The sequence below is a fragment of the Triturus cristatus genome, chromosome 10 (assembly GCF_964204655.1).
Source record: "Triturus cristatus chromosome 10, aTriCri1.1, whole genome shotgun sequence".
Taxonomy (NCBI): Eukaryota; Metazoa; Chordata; class Amphibia; order Caudata; family Salamandridae; genus Triturus; species Triturus cristatus.
This window is the reverse complement of record NC_140593.1, coordinates 1,203,597,376-1,203,619,091: the sequence shown is the minus strand read 5'-3', so window position 1 is coordinate 1,203,619,091 and position 21,716 is coordinate 1,203,597,376. Positions and strand designations below refer to the sequence as shown.

The 21,716-nt window shown below is 46.6% G+C and overlaps 1 protein-coding gene across 1 annotated transcript in view; it reads left to right on the top strand.

Moving 5' to 3' along the window:
* Positions 1–21,716, top strand: part of IMP4 (IMP U3 small nucleolar ribonucleoprotein 4) — a 79,301-nt gene that overhangs the window by 49,310 nt on the left and 8,275 nt on the right. Inside the window, exon 8 of the mRNA XM_085629679.1 lies at positions 13,382–13,455. Coding sequence (XP_085485805.1) covers positions 13,382–13,455 — 74 coding nt within the window. The remainder of the gene's footprint in view (positions 1–13,381; positions 13,456–21,716) is intronic.

The window sequence follows — 21,716 nt, the reverse complement described above, 5'->3', positions numbered from 1 at the left end:
GGCAGCCTGATTGGAAGATCGATGCTCATGCCGAGAAGCTCAGGATACCAGACTGTCTATGCCCATTCCGGTGCCACAAGGATGACTTGGGCCTGGTTGCTTCTGATCTTCTTGAGACCTCTGGCCAGAAGTGGTATGGGTGGAAGGGTGTACAGGAGACCTGAGCTCCACATGAGATAAGTGTTTCCAAACGAGAGCCGCCTTGGAAACTCCAGTGTGCAAAACTTCTGACATCGCCCATTCTCGACAGAGGTGAACAGGTCGTACCAAGGCTCTCCCCACTGCTGAAAGAGACCTGCACCACCTCCAATTGGTGACACCATTCGTGATCCGCTAAGCATCAACGGCGGAGTTTGTCTGCCCTGGTGTTAAGGGAACTTACCAGGTGTTAAACCACCAGGGATATGTCCCGCTGTTCCAGCCATTTCTAGGGACACAGGGCCACTTGACAAAGGATCCACGACACCGCCGTGCCATGTTTGTTGCAGTACCACATGACGGTGATGTTGTCTTTGACCACCTGCATCAGCCATCCTTTGGTGGAGGGTATAAAAGCTTTCAATGCCAGTCTGATCGCTCTGACCTCCTGCATGTTTATGTAGAGTCCGAATTCCGCTGGAGATCAGAGTCCTCTGGTCGCCATCTCTCCCAGTTGGCCGCTCCATCCCAGGAGTGACTCATCTGTCACTACTGTCCGATCTGATTGGAGAAGGGAGAGTGGTCTGCCTCTGACCCAATTGCAGTTCGTTAGCCACCACTGCATGTCTCTTGCAGTTCCCTCCGAAACATGGACCATGTTGGAGAGATTCCTGTGGTGCTGCATCCACTGGAACTTCAGGTTCCACTGCAGAGCCCGCATACACCATCTGGCATGTGTCACAGGCGGCATGCAGGAGGCCATGAGGCCCAGCAGCCTCAGTCATTCTCACTAAAATTCAAGATAGAGGCTGAAACATCGGTGTCATATCCTGAATACCTGGACTCGCTGCTCTGGAGGATAAGCCAGAAACTGCATTGTATCCAGAACAGCTCAGATGAAAGGGAGCGTCTGAGAGGGAGTTAGGTGTGACTTTAACATGTTGAGAGTGAACCCCAGCGAATGCAGGAGTTCCGCCACAGTCTGAAGGTGGAAGAAGACAGCCTGGGGTGAGCCCGCCTTCAGCAGTCGTCATTGAGATAGGGGGAAGTCTGGCACCCCCTGATCTGTGCAGATGAGCTGCTATCACCTCCATCATCTTGGTGACAATCTGAGGGGCACTGGTAAGGTCCAAGGGGAGCACGTTGAACTGAAAATGCTCGTGGCCTACCGTAAACCACAGGTAATGCCAATCGGCGGGCAGGACGGGGATGTGAAAATAGGCATTGTGCAAGTCCACTGCTACCATCCAGTCTCCTGGGTCCAGGGCAGACAAAACGTGAGCCAATGTGAGCATCTTGAACTTCTCCTTTTTGAGGTAGAGGTTGAGGATTCTCTGAACTTAGATCGGGCGAAACCTGTTGCTCTTTTTAGGGATCAGAAAGTAGCGGGAATAGTAACCACTACCTACTACTGACACCGGAACCCTCTCTATGGCTCCCTTGGCCAAGAGAGCTGTGACTTCCTCGCGGAGCAAGGACAAATGATCCTCCGTCAGCTGGTCGTGAGATGGAGGGGAGGATTCGAAAGGAAGGGAGTAGCCCCTCCAAAAAATCTGTAAAACCCACCTGTCCGATGTTATGGACTGCCAGTGGTAGAGATGATGGCTGATTCTGACTACAGCTAGACACCTAAGATCTTGTAGGGTAAGATGAGACGGGCTTAGAGGCTGTGGCTGCAGGGGGATTGGTGGTTGTGGCAGACCTCTGGCTACCTGACTCACATGGGCAGTATGAACAGCGTAGACGCCCCCCGCAGTCTGGGAAGCTTGCGTGGGCGGTTGCTGGAATATGGTTGGCGTGGTTGAGATAGGCAGACTGAGGATTACACGGGGCAGCTGCGAGGCCCAACGACTTGGCTGTAGCTGTAAGTCCTTAAAGCGCTCCAGCGCGGAGTCTGCCTTTTCGACGAGACTGGTGCCATTGAAGGGCATGGCCATGAGGGAAGTATGGACATTCCCTAAAAAGCCTTATGATCTCAGCCAGGCGTGGCGTCTAAGTGCCACAGTTGACGAAACAGTCCGTCATATCAAAACCACACCTAATGGTGAACTTCGTTGCACTTCTCTTCCTTGACCGCTTGGGGGAGAACTTCCCGCGCCTCCTCCAGGACCTGTGGCAGCACTTACACAACCATGTCCCACAGAGTGTGGGAGAAGTTGCCCACTAAGCATGCGGTGTTCACCCATCGCAATGCAAGGCTGGTGTGGAATGAATGGTGTAGGAAAACATTTTTTTACCCAAGCTATCCGGCCTCTTGGATTCCCAGTCTGGGGGTGGGGCAGGGAATTTGCCATGGAATGTAGAGGTGTGGACCACCAAGCTCTCGGGTGGGGGTTGGGCGAGAAAGTTTGGGTTCTCCGGTGCATGGCGGTGGCGGCAGGCAATTGTCCTGTTTACCGCAACCCCTGGGCTGGGCTTGGACCAGGTTCCAAATAGCACATCTGTTAGTGCTTCATTGAAAGTGAGCAGGGGTTCGGGAGCGGAAGGTCCCAGTTGTAGCACTTCCGTCAGGATGTTAGACTTGACAGAGGGCAATTCGAGGTCCAGCTGCCCTCTTCACCACCATGGAATATGATGCTCCCTCCTAGTAGCCACGGTAGCGGAGAAAGCATACCAGCAGAGCTGTCCAAACCACTGGCCTCAGAGTTCCTCACATCGGTCCACATCCTGTTATAACTGGTATTGTGAAGGGTCCAGTGACCTCTCCCATTCTTCCCCCCCATGCCTAGCCCTTCAGAATAAGGCTCAGGCTCCGACCTAGGACACAGGGGTCCTGTCAGCGTCAATCGACGCAGCTTCGTCTCCATGTCGTCCGGTATCCGAATGGGGCTGACACCGGGGACAATCTCAGTGGTACAACCAACGCTGGTCCGCAACCATGGGGGCTCATGGAGCTGAGGCCCGAGCCGTTGGTGCGGAACCAGATGGGGCCCCCTCCTACCCCCTCAGGGCTTGAAGGCACGCTGAAGGTGTTGGGCCGCTCACATATGCAGCCCATGGCATCGTAAAATTATTTTATGTGAGCGGGGTTGCTCCAGCTCCTGGAAAAAGTGGGAGGCTTGGAGTCTGCCCTTGCAACGTTTCTGAAGAACTGTGCCTTTTACGTCGATACTCCTTCGTCGCGTCAGCTGACGGATGAGGCGAAGTCAAGGCCCACTTCAACATGTGCTTCTTTCCCGAATGTCGCAGTGACCTGGTGTGGGAGGAAGACGACTTTGGGCTCCTGAAGCGGTCCCACAACCTCCCTCTCGATCAGGAGCGAGATCTCTGAGGAGTTGCCCGGCGCATTGCCTGCCAGGCAGCTAGCACCTCCAGGGAGCAATGGCCAGGCAATCCACGTACGACTTGGAGTTGTGGTCATGCTCAAGACATCACAAACACACTAGATGTGGGTCTGTAACCGACATTGGCGCAACGACAGGCGTCACACGGTTTAACCCCGTCTTTCTCGAAGACATTCTCGACACAACCGGGAGGAAGAATCCCTCAAAAAAGAACTTGAAAAAACATTAAATAAAATTCTGTCAACAAACCGACAGAGGGGTAGCTCTTTCAGTGCTAACTGTCGCGAAAAGAAAAGAACTGACAGCGTGATGAGGTGGCGCCTATATAGACGACGCAAATGTCACAGGAGCGCAGGGTTACTGCTCACACAAAAATGTTCCAAATCCAGTCTTATACCTGGTAAATTCAGAGGTAAGGAATCTGCGGCTAAATGTCTCCATCAGATGTGTCTATTCATACTCTGCTCCACTTTAAGATTATGTGCGTCACTTTTGCTGCACATATTTGAAGCATGTCTTTGAACCTCATTGTTGGAAAGTGGCCCTTTTAGACATGGTCACCCCCGCCTTTTGCCTGGTATCTGATGCAATTTTCACAGAAGTGCACTGGGTTACTGCAAACCAGTTCCCCAGTGTCAGGTCTCTTTCAATAAACAGTACAATTGTTCCCCCAATTGGCAATACCTTTAGCACCCCCTATTAGTCCCTAGTAAGTGGTACCCAGGGCAAGGAGGGGAAAGAGTGTCCTTAAGGGCTGCAGCATGAATTGTACTGCCTTACGTGACCCCTCACCTAACTTGTGCAGACTGCAATTGCAGCCTGCGTGTCTTGGTGTAGGTAAAAGTGAAAACACAACACGGTACATGCCCATCTGCCATGCCTGTAGACACTGCATGCAGTATAGTTCAGCCACCCCTACAGAATGCTTTACAACCCTAAGGCAGGGTGCACTATACTACACATGTGGGCACATCTTCAGGAGTGAATATTCCCCTGTGATGTCAGAGGCCAATTCTTAGAAATCACAAGTGAACAGGAAAGCCATTTTAATTACATGTGCTGGACACACAAAAACGGGTTCCCCAGCTACATGATGGCTTTACTGAAATCTATGGTGTTTGGTATCAAACACCTTGTATTATTAAACCCACACTGATTCCAGCAGTAGATTTATTAATGCATTCACCCAAAGGGCACCTTAAAGGTGCCCCTTGAAAACCTACCAGCCTTTAGTGTGTTGGCTGCCTGGTGTCGACCAGGCTGCCACTTCAGACAGGTTTCTGACCCCCTGCAGGTGAGAGCCTATACTCTTGGAGGGCAGTAACAGTGCCTGCTTTGGCTGGAGATGTTGTCATCTCCTCCAAGTAGGATGACTAAGTAATCAACATATCAAAGTATCAAGACACTGCCACATCTCCCAGCACCTGCTCACACTCCACTGGCTCCCCATCGAAGCTAGAGTCACCTTCAAGACGCTAACCCACGCTCAAAAGGCCCTCCACGACACCGTACCAGCATACCTGAACAGCCGACTCAAATTCCACGCACCCCAAAGGACCCTACGATCAGCCCAGCTGTCCTACGCTGTGGTACCCCGCACCAGAAAGACCAGATCGGGAGGCTGCTCCTTCTTCCGCGCGGCCAGAGCTTGGAACGAACTTCCGCTCCACCTCAGACAGACAACATCACTCCCCATCTTCGCATGAAACCTTAAACCCTGGCTCTTCGGCAGACCCCTTCCTTGATAGACTGGAACCTGCGACCCCCAGCTTCTTGAGACCCTTACGGGTTAGTAGTCGCGCTTAACAAACACCTGATTGATTGAAAGTAGGCTTCAAAGGCCTCTGCCACCTTTAATATGTGACCAAGGCTTCCCTAGACAGACGAAAATGCCAACCCCCTGCCCTATGCCCATTTGGAACCAGGACAGACGGGAAATTAGATATGAAGGGAGGCGTGTTGCACTACCAGACCATTCACACCCCTAAGGTGTGCTGTCTGATGTGACCCCCCTTTAGGAAAATTCTGCCATCTTGGTGGTGGCAGAATTACGAACTCTGGGACAGGCTTATGCCCACTTCCTGTGGGAAGTGGGCATATAGGGGGTGTAGTGACTCCAAGGGTAAGTAGCCCTGTGGCTACAACCCTTCACTCCCCTAAAACAAGTATTTAGGGGAGTCCCTGGCACTAGGAAAGCCGATTCTGTCGACCTTAGGAGGACACCGAAGAGATGTAAAGATCAAGAACTGAGGAGCAGCAACTGACGTGGCGCCAACCCTGCCTGCTGTCCTTGACAATTGTGCCAAAGACGACTCGTCCTGCAAATGCGCTGCCTCCAAAAGTCTGAAAGGACTACCAGCACTTCAAGAAGCAACCAGCATCTCCCATGGAGTAGGGGAGATACTTCTCTGCACCCTGCAAGCACCTAAGAGGAACTGTGAGGACTCTGAAAACCCGACACCGGAAAGCACCACTGCATCTAAGTCCCCCGTCTGAGTCGACATGGGCCAATGGTGCCAACGAGGTCCTGTGACCCTCCGGAGCTGAACCCCATCTTCGGTTTGACCAGACTGGACTCCCAGTCGCTGCCTGCAGCTTCTTTGTGCAGGCCCCCTCAACCGCAAGTGTCTTCCGCAGCACAGACCTGACCCCTAAAAGCACCACTGCACCTGAGCCCCACAGCCCAAGGAGAAGTGGACCGACTGTGTCTACATGCCCCAGCATCTCAAGGACCAAGCCCCCATGCGTTCAATAGGACTGGCTCCCCAGTCACCATTTCCAGCCTCTTTTTCCCAGGACCGTTTCCCATTGAAACCAACGGGGCACCCGGCGCTAAAAAGCACCTCTGCAACCGGACGCCCCAGGTCCTACTGAGCTGACCTGTTGGTGTTGCCTTGGACCTTATCCCGTACTTACCCAACTAAGTTCTTGGTGTTTAAAAATATATAAAAATACTTGGTGTTTTTCTAAATTGCTGTGCATCTCCTTATTGAATGTGTGCCTGTATCATTTATTGACTGTGTGTATGCTATAAATGTCTAACACTCCTTCTTGATGAGCCTAATGCTGCTCGACCACACTACCACATAAAGAGCACCTTGGGATTGTTAAAGTAAGCCCCTGTCCACTCATAAGGGATACCTGGACACTCTATACTTCTTTTGGGATATTGTATAAAGAGCCAGCGTCCTACACTCATGCACCTCATCATACATCTTCTATAGAAGATACATCCAAAACATTACAACCACAAACTCTAAAAGGGTATCCAGGAATACTTTTCAAATAGGACAGCTTTGTGGATTCATCGGGTATGAAGTGCTATAAAATGGGATCACTCAACACAGTTCACTGGGATATCTTGCCAACATGTAGGAGCCTGGCTCTGATAAAGACAGTTTTTGTGTTGGTTATGCTCAATTATTCCTATTTTTGGTGCCTTAACATTATTTATATTCATTATTGATTCCAATCCACTGTATGGCTTAAACATTCTCCTAGTTTCAATGAGTTTGTCTAGCAAATAAAGTAAATTTGTTTAATTGTTTTTAAATAAATTTTGGGGTAATGCGTCACTTCTGCCATATTCTCCCATACAGCACCTATTCCCATTTGCACTTTAAATGTCTTGTAGCCTTTTCTGTATATTACTTAACTTCTTGTTGATAGGTCCCACTCACACAAGAAAGATTTTTCCCTGTACCGTTTGTATCATCTGTCTGGGCTCTTAGCCCCTGCCTTCCCTAGGGCCCCTCTTTGCTCTCCCTAGCTTAGCACTTCATCCAACTCGGGTGGAAGAAGTTTGCTTGCATATCACACCGTGTATGAGCCCTGTGCTTGGGGATTGTCATGCAGCGAAGCAATTGCAGAAAAGGGTGAATCTCAGTGTTGCCCATATATAGTAGAGTGGTTGTTGAGCACCATATCCATAAAGTGGAGCGTTTCCCTTGCATGGAAAAGTGTACAGTTGCCTCCAATGGTTAGATGTAAGCAACAGGCCTCCAAGTTGGCTGGTCATTGTGAGAAAGTGCTATCTTTATTGCATGGTATGCCCCCACTTTTTTCTGAATTGTTGAATGTACTTTGACTGAGTGTGCCCTGGGCTCCTGCCAATCAGGTGCCCAGGGCTATGTTCCTTCCCTAAAACCTCAAACCCAAATTGGCAAACCCTGGCCATATGTCAGCCCCTGGTAAATGGTACCCTAGGTACCCAGGGCCTTGTGACCAGGGAAGGCCTCTAAGGGCTGCAGCACTTATTTTGCCACCCTCAGAGGCCCTGTACCCTAACACAAACACGCTGCCCTTGCAGGCTGAGTGTCTGGGTACAAGACGAAACCGAGTCGACATGGCACGCATCCCTGTGTGCCATGCCCACAACCTACACTGCCCTGGCATACATCAGCCACCCCTCTAGCTGGGTTCCCTATGCCAGTGGTGTGGGCACTGGAGCATGAGCCCTGTGCCCCTACAGTACCCAGGTCCATTCCTGGGCACTGTAAGTGCAGTGCTGCCATTTAAGAGTACATGGTGCTGAGAGCTCGTCAAACACTAACTCCGCAGCACCATAATAGCAACACTGAAGACAGCACATTAAACCCGCACTGTTGTCAGTGTGGGATTTAATGTACAAAGCATTACAGAGGGCATCTTAGAGAGGCCCCCTGAAACCTAACCTACAATCCACGTCTGGTCTGGGAGTCTGCTTAGGCTGCCACACAGCAGACATGTTGCTGGACCCCTGGGTAGGCGAGCCCCCGCTCTCCTGGGCCTGCAACAAAGCACATCCTGAACGAGGTGCTTGGTCTCCTCCCCCAGGATGGACAGGGGGAAGCTTCAAAGGCATGTCACCTCTGTGAGCTTCCCCAGGCCACTTGCTGCCCCCACTCTGGCGGGAAGCCTGGCCGGAAACCCCAAATAAGGACAGGGGATGTGCCAGCCTGCCAACCCCACCCCTCAGGTGGGGGAGGCGAGGTGAAGCGCATCTCCGGGCACTCGCCATCTTGTAGATGGGAGGCCCTGCCCAATCAGGACTAGGCTACTGCCCCCCTCCCATAAGAGAGTGGCAGGATAGGGGGTGTACCCACCCCAGGGCAGGGACCCATTGATCCCCTGCCCTTTACCTACCTGTAACACCCCTAAATCTTGTATTTAGGGGCACCCTGAACCTTCCTTCCTTACATTCCAGATTCCGAAAAACAAGGAAGACCAAGAAGAAAGAAGACCTACCGTGTAGCTGTTAAGAAGAGGAAGACACCAACTTCTTTGGCCCCAGCCCTACCGGCCTGTCTACCGTCGAACCTGCTCCTGCTACATCCCGGCACCTCTTGTGGCCAGCAACCTCACAAACCCCGGAGGACCTGGCTACCTTTTGACTCTGAGCACCTGGGACCCATGAGCAGTGGCTCCGCTCAAAACTAGTTTCTAACCCCTGGCATCAGCCTGGAACCGCGAACCCTGCACACTCTGCACCCGCCAAGCCTTGCCTGTGCCGGAGTGAACAAAGACCCCGAGGACGACCCCACGGCGACTGTGACCCCGAATCCGCCACCCAAAGACTCACCTCGACGCTCCTGACGATGCCCCCCCCCCCCCCCCCCCCCCCCCAACCGCGATCAACCGAGTAAGATTTCCCGACACCAAAAGGCACCCCTGCACCCGGCCCCCTGTGTCCCCCTGTGCCAAACTCCTAGGTACCTACCTATCCTCCAACTACCCAACTTACCTCTCGAAGTGGTGGTGGCACCTGAAGAATCTTCGTCCCCGAGCTTGCAGCCTTTGTTCATCCAGGAGCTTTCCCATTGAAATCCATTGAGCGCCCGAAGGCTCAAAAGCACCCTGCAGCCAGCCGCCCGAGTGACCCTGGCAGTGTAACCTCTACTCCTATCTACTTCCACCTTTGCCCTGAGCAAGAGACCAGGAGCCCAGCTCCCACAGCCGCGTGGCCTGCTAGTCAGCAGCCACCAACCAAGGCCCCCCTGCCTTCCATAGGATAACATTGGGCCTAACTCACTCTGCACCCGGCTGCCCCTGTGCCGCCGAGGGTGTAACAACTGTACTTACCTGACCCTGGGAGACCCTTGAGTCTGTGCCCAGAACCTTAACTTTGCCAGTCGAGTACTTACCCGAAAGCCGATAACCCAAGTGTGGAGTTTCTAAAACTTTAAATATTCACCTAAAATCAACCGAGAAACGAAAATATTCACCTGCTATTAGGAGAGATCCCAGTGATGGATCTTGGTGCCCAGCACTGACTCTGAAAAGTACTCACAACCATACTTACCATTAACCCAATTTTCTTCCGTAGGAAATCATTGACTGTTTTTTCTGTGAAATTTCTTCTAAGTGTCGATTTTTGCAAACTACAAATATTCTTTAAAAATTGTACCAACTGTGAAAACGTAATTGCTTACCTGTTTTAGATAGAGGTCCTTGTACTGAGCCTAGGAGCCCAGTACTGGATTACAAAAGTAACGAGAACATACCATACCTGTAACTTGAATTTTCTCCCATAGGGAATCATTGACTGTTTTTCTATGAAATTTCTTCGAAGTGTCAACTTTTAAAATAGCAAAATATTGCCTAAAAATCACAACAGTAACTAAGTCGACTTTACTCACTTGTTTTCTAGAAGTGTCCCAGGACTGAATCTAGGATCCAGTCCTGGAGTTACAAAAGTAATCCTGAAAGTTATCTATTGCAAATAACTTAAAACTTCCATTGAGCTCAATGTATTATTGTGTTAGAAATTGTGTTGCGTATTGCAACAACCTGTAACTACTACTTACAAAAATCAATTGCATATTGCAAAAGTATTTAACAAAATCATCTCATTCTGAGAAAGTATATTTTAATACCTATTGTTGGTTCTAAAATAAAACAAACATATTTTTATATATAAACCATTGGCCTAGAGTTCAGTTATTGAGTGTGTGAGACCATTTGCTGACCGAGTGTGTACAACAAATGCTTTTCACTGTCCTCTGATACTGCCTTACTGCTCGACCAAGCTACCACTTTAGAGAGTAAGGTTATATCTAACTTTAGCCTCTGCCAAACCTCTGGGTACTGTGGACTCTGTACACACTGTACCTATTTGGGAACAGTATATACAGAGCCACTTTCTCACAGTCATTAACTTTAAAAACAAGCATTAAAAATTCAATAGGTCTCGCCTTTGATTAAGTTAAAGCCATTTGCTTTGCTAATGGTATTGTATAGCAAAGAAAATGTTTTTAACTTAATAAAATGCGAGACATGATCGTATTTTCAAAAAGTGCGCGTGGTAAAAAAAATGTATTCTTTTTTTTTTTTTTTTGCAGTACTGTTATATAATGCGAACTTGGGGTATAGTTGTATCACAGACGGACACTTTTATTCATTGTTAGGAACGGGGGAATTATGTGATTTACCCAGAATCACAAAATGTTTGAGTCTCCTGCCAAGACTCAAACCTGGTTTCCCTGCTTCAAAGTCGCCCGTCAAGCCAAACTGCCGAGAGGAATGAAGAATTGGGGAGCTGGAAGAGGGAGCCTCAGACGCGCACACTCCTGGGGAAGGGGGGCTCCTTACACCAAACATTGCTTAGATGGGCCCTAACAAATTGCTTCGGGTAAAATGTAAGAGGAAAGTTACCCAACATTGCTTCGAGTGAGGTTGTAAGAGGGAAGCCTTTTACACGGCCTACGTGTTGGGAGTATCACGCCCAATCACTGCTTTAAATTGGGAAGAAGGAGGTACCCATGGTCGCTTCAGGATGACCAAAAGGGCACATGTGTTGTGAAATATCACACACGTAAACTGCCTTGCGGGGTAGAAAGAAGAGAACCCCCTCATGCTGCTTGATAGGCTGATGAAAAGCCCCCTCACACATGAGCTTAAGAGCGAGTATGAAGGGTGTCTCTGCTAAACCACTACCCCGAAAGAAATTTTAAGTGCAGATCCCCACGTCAACATCACATCGAGAGTGTAAAAGATGCGTTAGTTTGGTTGGATCACGAATTTAGAGAAGGAATTCTTCACGGATGTGTCCACCCAACTGTACCCATGTAAAGTGTGATCGGCCATAATGATCAGCAGTGAGGCGTGGCGCACCATGAGTGTTTCATCCCTATAGTGCAGTATAGATTATCCGGAGCCAGAGTGAAAGTCCCAGACCGTGCAGAGCGTAGAGTGTACATACAAACGTGAAGGTCTTTCTATGACCAGTGTGTGGTCCCAGTATATTAACAGCAGAAGGCATTACAGTGAGGCGCATTTGCGGAGCTGAGTGTTCTCTATACGGTAGAATTTTGAGGTTGTAAACTGAGGTGCTTTGGGAGAGCTCTGAGGGAACTGATTATACGTATAAACGAAGTTACTGAAGTGAAGCGCCCAAGAAGACCTTTTTATGCCCTATGTGATGCTTATAGTGAAACGAGGCATTATTTATGTGACGTGCATTGACAAAGCAGTGTTAGGATGACCACTTTAAAAAAAAAAAAAACTCGACCCGAAGGTATTGGAGCGCTTTACATGAGCACCAGTTACGTTACACATTATATAAATAGTATAAAACACTAGTGAACATTGCAAGAGAGAGCCACACTCCGTGTGAGAAATATTGGTATAACTGTAGCAATACGCAGTGGAGTGAGGTGCATTGGCGGAGCTGCCTGTGATCCTTGTTTTGCAGCAGCAAAATGTACTATCGTCGGTTGCGTCGTCTGAGACTGGGGAGGTCGCAGGGGGCGTTTCGGGTAGTGGAGAAGAGGGGTTATGATGGCTGGAGGGCTCGCTCGCCAGGCAGCCACGGTTTAGCGAGATGCAAAAATAAACACATGGCCCCATAAAGATTAGAAACCTTTTGCGACGGGAGGAAGTGAGACGAGCCCGCCCAAGTGGGCCGTCTTAAAATTGGAAAAGTCTACGTCACAACGTGCTCTTTCCTAATGGCTGGCCACCGTTTAACCCTTTTCAGAATTCCCTCAGAATCATTAAATCTCGCCGAGCGAGCTGCGCATGTGCGCAGCCACGCTAGCCGAGACCTATAAAGGATAAAAGTGATTGAGAATTAAGGTACACAGAAGCAGTTTCTCCAAAATAAACTCCTATCCCCTTTAGTTCCGTAAAATCTTGACAAAATGAAGGCATTTTAATGCTTGTAGTTGGTGAGAGATGCGCCTTGTGGACAAAAACAAGGTCACAAACCTCTAACCATGTCTTTCTAAAAAGAAATATTAAAACCAATCTTAAAATGGTCAGCAGCAAATTAAGTATTTTGAAAGGACTGTTGTTGCCCAAGTTGAATATGTGATAACACTGTGGCTTTCTTGAGGTGCTTCAAGCCTGCCTCTATTACTGATATATTACTCCAAGCCATGTTTATATAGCAGAGAGCACCAAAGTCTAGTCTTTAAGATGAGTGATTAGGAGCAATAGTGTGCCTATCCCTGAGGCAAAACGGGTCCTACACTGGTTGTAGGTAGAAGATCATGTACTTAGCCAGTGACCTGATCCGAGCACAAAGTTTGACTTTGGACATCAGGTAATCCTATTTTCACATTGACTGATGCACCTGAAGTAATAGATATCCGCTGTAATGGCTGTAAATTGAGTAAAAGTATTTAGTTTCAACACCCCATGTTGGAAACGCATCTTAGAATTACCGACTCCTCACCCAGCACCTACTTATAGGACACTCTATCCCACACCTACCATACACTGTAAGAATGCACCAGACACCTGACTCTGAATCGTGTACTTTGTGACCTCCTCAAAGGTAAGAAGCACCACATAAATGTGAAATTGAATATTGTATGTGCCTCCAACATATATTTTGTTTCATCCGGAATCTACCCAAGGAATCTCGCTCATGCTAAAGATCCAGTATGACTACCCAAGGTCTCTCACTAGTAGAACTGAAGTGGCCAGAATCGATGGATCTGAGCTGAAGCAATGCTGTCTTTTTTATTCTTATACAGGCACCATGTGTACAAAAAAACAGATCACCGGAACATAGAACTCTCCGAAGTTGGTCCCAGGTTCGAGATGAAATGTAAGTTTATATTAAAGATGAGCCCTGCCATAATTGGAAATGTCCAAACCTCACAGTCCATTGTGGGCAGGAGAGATTTTGAAGGCAAAGTCATTGGTTTTCATTGAATATTATGTCTTCATGATGATTTGTGCCATTGCAAACGTTAATTTAAACCTGGTGCTGAAGGAAAGTTAGGCTTCTCGGCGTATGCTACTCCTGATGATTAACTTCATTTGCAGATGCTCCAGACTGTTCTGAAAGTTGACAGTTAGCAATCTTTCATCTCCTTTTATTGGTTGAGTCTAAAAGGTAGACAGTCTATTTTGCAGAGTCAAAGTCGGTGTTTCCGAAATCCAGTGGCCCAGATTTGATCCCTATTTGAGGGCTCTTTAAGGTCGATCAAGAGTATTTCAGCCGCTGGACCAACAACTGTTTGTAATATTCTTGCCCCAATGCCTAACATTTAGTAAGGTTGTATGAGGAGTCGCACATATAATAGGCTGGGATATCAAGACCAGGAATACCCAGAAATGGCCTTTAGGACAGCTCCACTTTATATACACTACAATATATCTCCTAGATTCACCATAGGACAGCTCCACTTACTATAAGCTACAATATATCTCATAGATTTACTTTACTACCTCCAGGAGGAGGGAATAAGTTGGTTCATTTTAAATAATGTTCATTGACCGCTTGTGTTGAGTACTACTGGCATAAGGGTAGCAGTTGGTAAGGAACGCGGTTGTCAGTTATACGTAGAATTTTACGTTGGACTGTTGTATTGGATTAAGCAAACTGAAGAATGACTGTGAAAGTTTTATGCAGCACATGGGTGAGTGTATAAAACGTAACATGTCCACTCAGTACTGCTTACTTACAAGGCATTGCAATATGTTAATTATGCAAAGTACTGATTACATACAAAACAATCTAATTCAATAATAATATGACGGAACACTAAGAGAAAAAAAGAAACCGAGCGGACTACCTGAGATGAGCATCAAAGGGACCGTAGCATGAACCAAAAGTGCACATACAAAAAAATATAAAAAAGAATTGGACACCTTATCCGTAGACGATAAGCGCGAATCATGGCACAAAGTGTAATGAGCTTAAACGGAACTAAACTACTGGATAAAACATATGGGAAGAAGGAAACCAATAACAGCGCCTATAAGATGTATAACACAGTATCATGAAAGTCTGTATTTTATAAGACGATCAATACACCAACATTCAAATCAGCTCATAGACAACTCTAAAGTGCAACAGGCCTTCTAATCAAGGCCACATGCAGGATTCAGAAGTTTGTAAAATCTAAAAGACATGCTGTGCAGATCAGAGATTGAAGAGCACCCAAACACATACTGAAAGACCACCAGGTTTCCACATCTGCCACAAGTGTCCCGTGTACAAACTGGCAATAGAGAAGAAAACAAAATTCACTAACCATAAAGAATACAATTATTTGATTAAACACTGGCTGGACTGCACTAGTACATACATTATCTTCCTGATTAACTGTACTTGTAAACAATGTTGGAAGCACAATTGGTCCCCGTAAACACAAAATACAAGCACAATACTGCGATATACACAAACCCAACCCAGGCAAACCAGTGTCTGAACACTTCAGTGAATTCCACAAACATGACTGCATTTTGTAAATCCTTCACGATCTATCACATACATAAACGATCAAAGACTTCCAAGAAAGAAAGAGAGCAATGCACTTTGAACCGTGTACAACATTGATTGAATTTTGATGCAGAACCACACTTCTATAAACCCCTGACCAGCTCTCGACTAAATGCTCCAGCTCAGGGTTAGCAGTTTAAGAAACACATTGGTAAATTAGAGAATTACAGCTATACATACGAGTATGTGTGACTCTGCTTTATATGCCACACTGCATAATCCCTCACAGGGCCAATTGGACGCCTTGCTACCCTAGCATGCCCTCCTATTATAAGACAGGCGTGTGTAACATACCTTTTATGTACAAACCATATAAAGACCAGTACCAATGACCATGCTTGCACCCATGACTACTGGGCATAATTTGACATTAAGCCTACTTTTACATGAAAACAGCCAGGTATTCCATATTGACTGTTATACGTTGCCTTATTCATACTGCACACTCAGCCAGTGCCCATTTTCTTAATTAAGTATCTAGAACACAAGTTTGTACAATTGACTTTTATGTGAAATGTGGCATCACACCAGTTTCCTTTTCTACGTTAAAAAAAATCATATTTTAATAAAAATTAATTAGACCTCATTTATTTGGCACTTTATTACTGCGCATATTGCAAAATTCCGATATACAACATGCTTTTTAGTCATATTATGCACACTTGGATCCGGAGTCCTTTTCTACAACTAACACTTGATATCAATCCTGACAGTTTTGTACGTCTGTGCTCTATTTGACAGACACAAAGCACTATGTTGCACAAGGGAAGGACCTGATAATCAATATTATATCATGATAAAATGAATCGCCATCCTCCTTCCAGGCCACTGAAATTATGGCATCCAGTACAGCAGATATAATGCCAATAGTTAGACTATGAGGACTGGCATACCACATCATGCAGGCTGTTCCAGCATCCGCTCTCCCAACATGGTGACCACACTAGGATGTTGCACACTAGTGAACAACCCACTCAACGTCTTTTGGCACCTACATTTTCACAACATGGTAACAGCTAAGACAGTTGGCACGACCCAACATGGACTTACTTTTACCACACAGCATCATGACAAGATGCTCCAGCGAACTTAAAGAAGACCTTGACTTCACACCATGGACTAGGCACATTAAGCAAGACGCACCTACCCAATCTGAGGAGCTGCACGCTTCCAGTCACCATGACTTCCTAAGGCTGGGCTTCCGTTGTTTATTTTATTTTTAGGACTTATATATATAAAACACAAGTTAGTTAACTGTACACTGGTTCTGCAGAACTGATATCTTTCTTAGATTCACATGCTTGAATCTTCCCGTCGTCATGGTGGGAGTCCCACGGTAACAGCAATAGAAAAGCAATGCTAATAGATAGGCCTTAGAAAAACCCATTGAAAACAATAGAAATTGTTAACCTATTGACGTTGTTTTAAAGCATCCAAACTTCAGCCAATCAGAGCAGAGACTCAGAAGCACTTTTCCCTTGCAGAGCCACCATACCTGAGATTTCGAGCACAAGTGTAATACCCAGGGGATAAGAGCTAAAATATTGGTGAGCCTGAATGGGGAAGAGGGAGTGTCGCATGTGAATCTATGAAAGATATCAATACTGGAGAACCACAATGTATAGGTAAGTAACTTGTTTTTTCTTCAGTATCATATCTTTTATAGATTCATTTGCCTGAATCAAGAGTAGCGAGCAGTATCAAACATGTTTAGGAGGTGTAGGGGAACCTTCCCACAATGAGAACCATCAGAACCTTAAATATGATATACTGATGAAATTTTGTTTTCCCTAAGCACCAATTTATACCATAAACGCCACGCTTAAAATACAACATTTAAATATCTGCAGAATTTCTAATCCTATATCATGAACTAGACATTTCAATAAAAGACAGAGGGAAAGGGAATATGAAAAGGCACCATGTTATAAAAGACTTAAACTTGTATACCTTATGAAAACAGGTGTCGTAATGCAGCGTGTCCAACTGCCACATCACCTTTTTGCCGCGAGTCCAGGCAGTAGTGTTTCCCAAACAGGTTTGCTTTAACCCATGTGGCTGCCCGGCAGATGTCAGGGACTGTAACCCCCCGCAAACAGGGCCAAAGAAGCTGCCACTTTTCTTGTGGAATGTGCCTTCACCTTAGCTGACAGTGGCTGTCCTGCTTTTTTTATGGCAGAATCCGATGACTGCAGCAACCCAACGTCCAATACTTGCCTTTGAGAGGGCCTGCCGTTTTCTGGGTGAGGCATAGGAGACTAAGAGTTGATCAGATTTCCTGAACGATTTAGGTCTGTCCAGATAGAACTTGAAACATCTTTCAATGTCCAAAGAATGAAGATCTTTTTCCATAGGCAAAAATTGACTAGGGAAAAAGGCTAGCAAGAAAATACGCTCATCGAAATGTAAATTGGTTGGCACATTTGGAATAAACTTTGGGTTAGTTCTCGTATTTACTCTGTTTTCCTGAAAGTGAAGATATGGTTCTCAGCTTGTCAGAGCCTCAATTTAGCTTATTCTCCTCGTGGAGGTAATAGCCAAGAGAAAGGCAACCTTCCAGATAACAAATTTTAAGTCAACCTTGTGAATCTGCTCAAATGGAGGCTTCATTTATTGTAATAACTGAATTGAATTGCCAGACCACTGGTGGAGGCTTAACTGGCAGAATGGCCTGGAAAAGTCCTTTCACAAATTCTTTAGTGAATCTGTTCGACCACAAAGAGAGCTTTCCTTTCTGTCGTATGAATCTGGATATGGACACCAGTTCAACTTTCACATAAGTATGAGACAAATCTGACTGCTAAATGCAGCAAGTAAAGCAGAACTTGTTCTGGTGTTGAAGAGATGGGATACACCAAGTGAGAAGTGCACCAAAGACAGTACCTTTTCCACTTTGCAGTATAATTTTTATTTTTAGATTCTGCTAGTGCTTGTCGTGCAATCATCCTATCTTAAGACCGATTTAGGTATCTGATCTGCGAATGCAGAACTTTACCCTTGCTCAATGAAATAGATCCTCCGCTGGCTGGAATGTTAGAGGAGAGCTTGTCTGATAGGCGAAAAATCTCTGTGTACCAGTACTATCTTGGCCAAGCCGGAGCTATTAGAATTAGATGGACCGGTTCTAGCTTTATCTTCCTGATGATCCTGGGGATGAGAGGAAAAGGTGGGAAAGCTTATACAAACCTCTACGTCCATGTCAGATTGAAAGTATTCCCTCGGGATCCTGGTTGAGGATATCTCCTGGCAAACCGATTGCAGTCCTTGTTGAACAGGGTAGCAAACTGATCTAATTTGGGAGTTCCCCATCGCCGGAACACTTTGGTCAGGTGATGTTGATTCCGATCCCACTCGTGACATTGTTTGTCTGTCCGGCTTAGGGTGTCTGCCAATTTGTTCTGTTCTCCTGGGACATGCTCTACTTTTAAGATGATGATGTTGAGCACCCGTTCTTAGATCTGTTGTGCTGAGAGAACCTTTGAACTTGTACCCCCTTGTTTGAAAAGTTAGAACATGGTGGTGGTGTTGTCTGTTCGAACCAATGACGAGGAATTGCATAACCTGGGTACGAAAGCCTAAAGACCCAGGAAGACCACTTCCAGCTCCAAGAGATTGATGTGGGAGGCAGCTTCCTGCAGGGTCCACTTACCGTGCATCTCCAGATCTTGCAAATAAGCTCCACATCCCTGGAGAGAAATATCTGTTGTCATAACTATGTGAGGCTTCACTGGGATAAATGAGAGGCCTGGGAAATAGTTTGTATTTCTACTCAACAGGACATTGCAGACTTCATCTGACGAGTTATTGAGATGGAATCCTGGAAAGACCCTCAACTTTGCACCCACTGCTTGTCCATCTCTTCCTGCAGCAAACACATCTGTAAATCGAAGTTTGATATTAACCTAATACAGGATGACATCATCCCCAACATTGATTTATGCTTCCGTACTGAAGTGGACTTTCTTGAGAACAGTAGTCTTGTTGTTGTCTTGAGCTGTTGAATGGAGTTAGCGAGGACTTCTCTTTGTTCAATTGCAGACCTAAAGACTGCAACAGTTTGACAGGCACAAGTCGAGTTTGTGGCTGAGAGAAAGGTGGGTCCCTTTTATAAGCCAGTCGTCCATTTAGGGGAATACCTGGTGATCTTCTCTTTTCAGAAAAGCCGCCACCGGGTCCATGCATTTCATGAAGACTTGGGGCGGAGTGAAGGCCAAAGGGAAGCACTTTGAACTGATAATGGCACCCTGCCACCTTGAAGCGAAGGAATTTTCAATGTTTGGGATCGATGGGAATGTGGAAATACTCATCTAGAGGTTCTACTGATGTCATGAAATCTCCTGGATCCACTTGTTGAAGAATTTCCTGCAAAGAAAGAATTCAGAATGATTGCTTCTCGATAAACTTGTTCAGAAGCCTTAAATCCAAAACTTGTCTCCATTTGCCTCTTTTCTTCCTGAGAAGAAAAAAAATGGGAATAGAAGCCTTTGTTGCGCTGATTTGGCGGGACAACTTCTAGTGTCTTTTTGGAGAGAAGCTCACAGATCTCTGCCTTCTGCAAAACGAGGCGTCGGTGAGACGTTTTGTATGGTGGATGATTTGGAGGCTTTTGAACAAATTCCAAGGTGTGACCGTGCTGGTTTACGTCTAACATCTATTTTTCGGAAGAGATGTTTTTCCAACAACCTGAAGAATTTGGAAAGAAAATCGCTGAATTTCTGAGATGGGGCCGAGATGGCCGGTGCCAGGGACATATCATTGTCTATTAGAGGTATCTTGAGATTTACCTACAGCTGGAGGGCGTCTTCGAGCTGGTGGTCAAGGATAGGTGGAACCTGCAGCTGCCCAGTGGGTTGTCTGTGAGGGACAGGTTGGACAAAATCCCTGCTGAGCTTTGACATCTGGCCTGTATAGTGGTGGTGTGAATTGACCCCTGCCTCTTCTTCTGAAAGGAAGAAAAACGTCTTTGTTGAACTGAACCCAAAGAGTGGGCTATCTCAGTATTGGATTTAATGGACAGGAGACATTGTCCACATGTTTGTCGAAAAGATTCTCAGCGTCAAATGGCATGTCCAAGATCTTCGATTGCAGTTTGGGGCGGAAAGATGTATGTAGCCTTCAGCCAGCCCTGGCGCCTCAATACTGCTGCCCCTGCCATTTGACAGAATGCAGTGGAGGAGATATCCATTGCTGTGTCTATAATCTACAAAGAGGCTTTCTCTACTTCTGTGAGTATCTCTCTTTCTGTTTTTCATCAGGGAGATACTCTATAAATGCTGACAGATCGGACCACATTTGCCGGTCATATCGCCCTTGAATCGCTAGTGCATTAGAGGCTCTTTTCATAGTCACTGCAATGGCCTAAAACAGTCTCGCAATGTTGTCAAGTCTACGGCTTTCCTTATCGGGTGGAGCCAAACAAGGAGCAGATGGATTCTTAACCTTTCTCTGTGCCACCTGCATTATGACAGAATCAGGCATGGGATGACCAATAAGACCAGTTGGTGCATTCTAACACGTTGAACAATGCATGAATACATAATGTACAATAATTATCATTCCACATTTAACTCATACGGCAATAGTTCAAATGTACCGGCCACTGTAGATGAATCTGTAGAGGAGTTCGGACGAGCCGGGCAGGCATGAAGAACACCCCAAGACTATAACACACTTGTTTCCCAACAGCAGGGACGTACAATATATCCTTCAGGACTCTTCCCTCTGTTCTGAAAACAGCCCTCGACCTCCCCTTCCACTTCTAAATCGTAGTATTTTATCCACGGTGCCCATATCTTCCGGAATTTCCGCGGACACCCCCTCGCCCTATACGTCACCAATTCCGCCATCATGTAGAGATCAAGACTCGTCCTCCATTCCGCAAGTGTCTGTATTTGTTGGGCACCCCAATATTTCGCTATGTTCTGTTTGGCCACCACTAACCCCAAGTTGGCAAATAGGAGTTTGCGTCTCGAGATATCCACGTCTGTGGGGATTCCTAGAAGACGAAACTGTGGCTCTAATTCTATTTGAACTTCAAGGACATTATTAAGCTCCCTCACAATCTTTCTCCAGTACACCTGAATCTTTGTGCATTCCCATAAACTATGTATGAATGTGCCATTTGCTACCTGGCACCTAAGGCATTCTGGACTTTCCGCCCTCCCTATTTTATGCAACCGTGCTCCATCAAAGTAAATGCAATGCAAGATCTTGTATTGGATGAGACGTAACCAAAGTGATTGCCACTTCTCTAGGATGCATGAGAGCGGCCTCCCAGTCTGTTTTCCAGCACACTGGTGGTGATTTCCCATTTAGTTCGAAGTGGACCTAATTTGTCAGGCATATTGTTGAGCAACGTCTTATGATTAAGTGCGATGGCTTTAGCTGGGATCTCCTCCTGCAGGGGCCGACCCTCTAGTGGGGCGTATTCGGGCAATGTCTCCCCCTCCAACCCCTCCGCAGTCCATGCATGTTTCAGACGAAGGTATGCATATGCCTGACTGTCGTGTAGCTGATATCTGACCTGTAGTGTGCTAAACGAGGCCAGCCCACCCCTGTCCAAGACATCCCCTACTTTA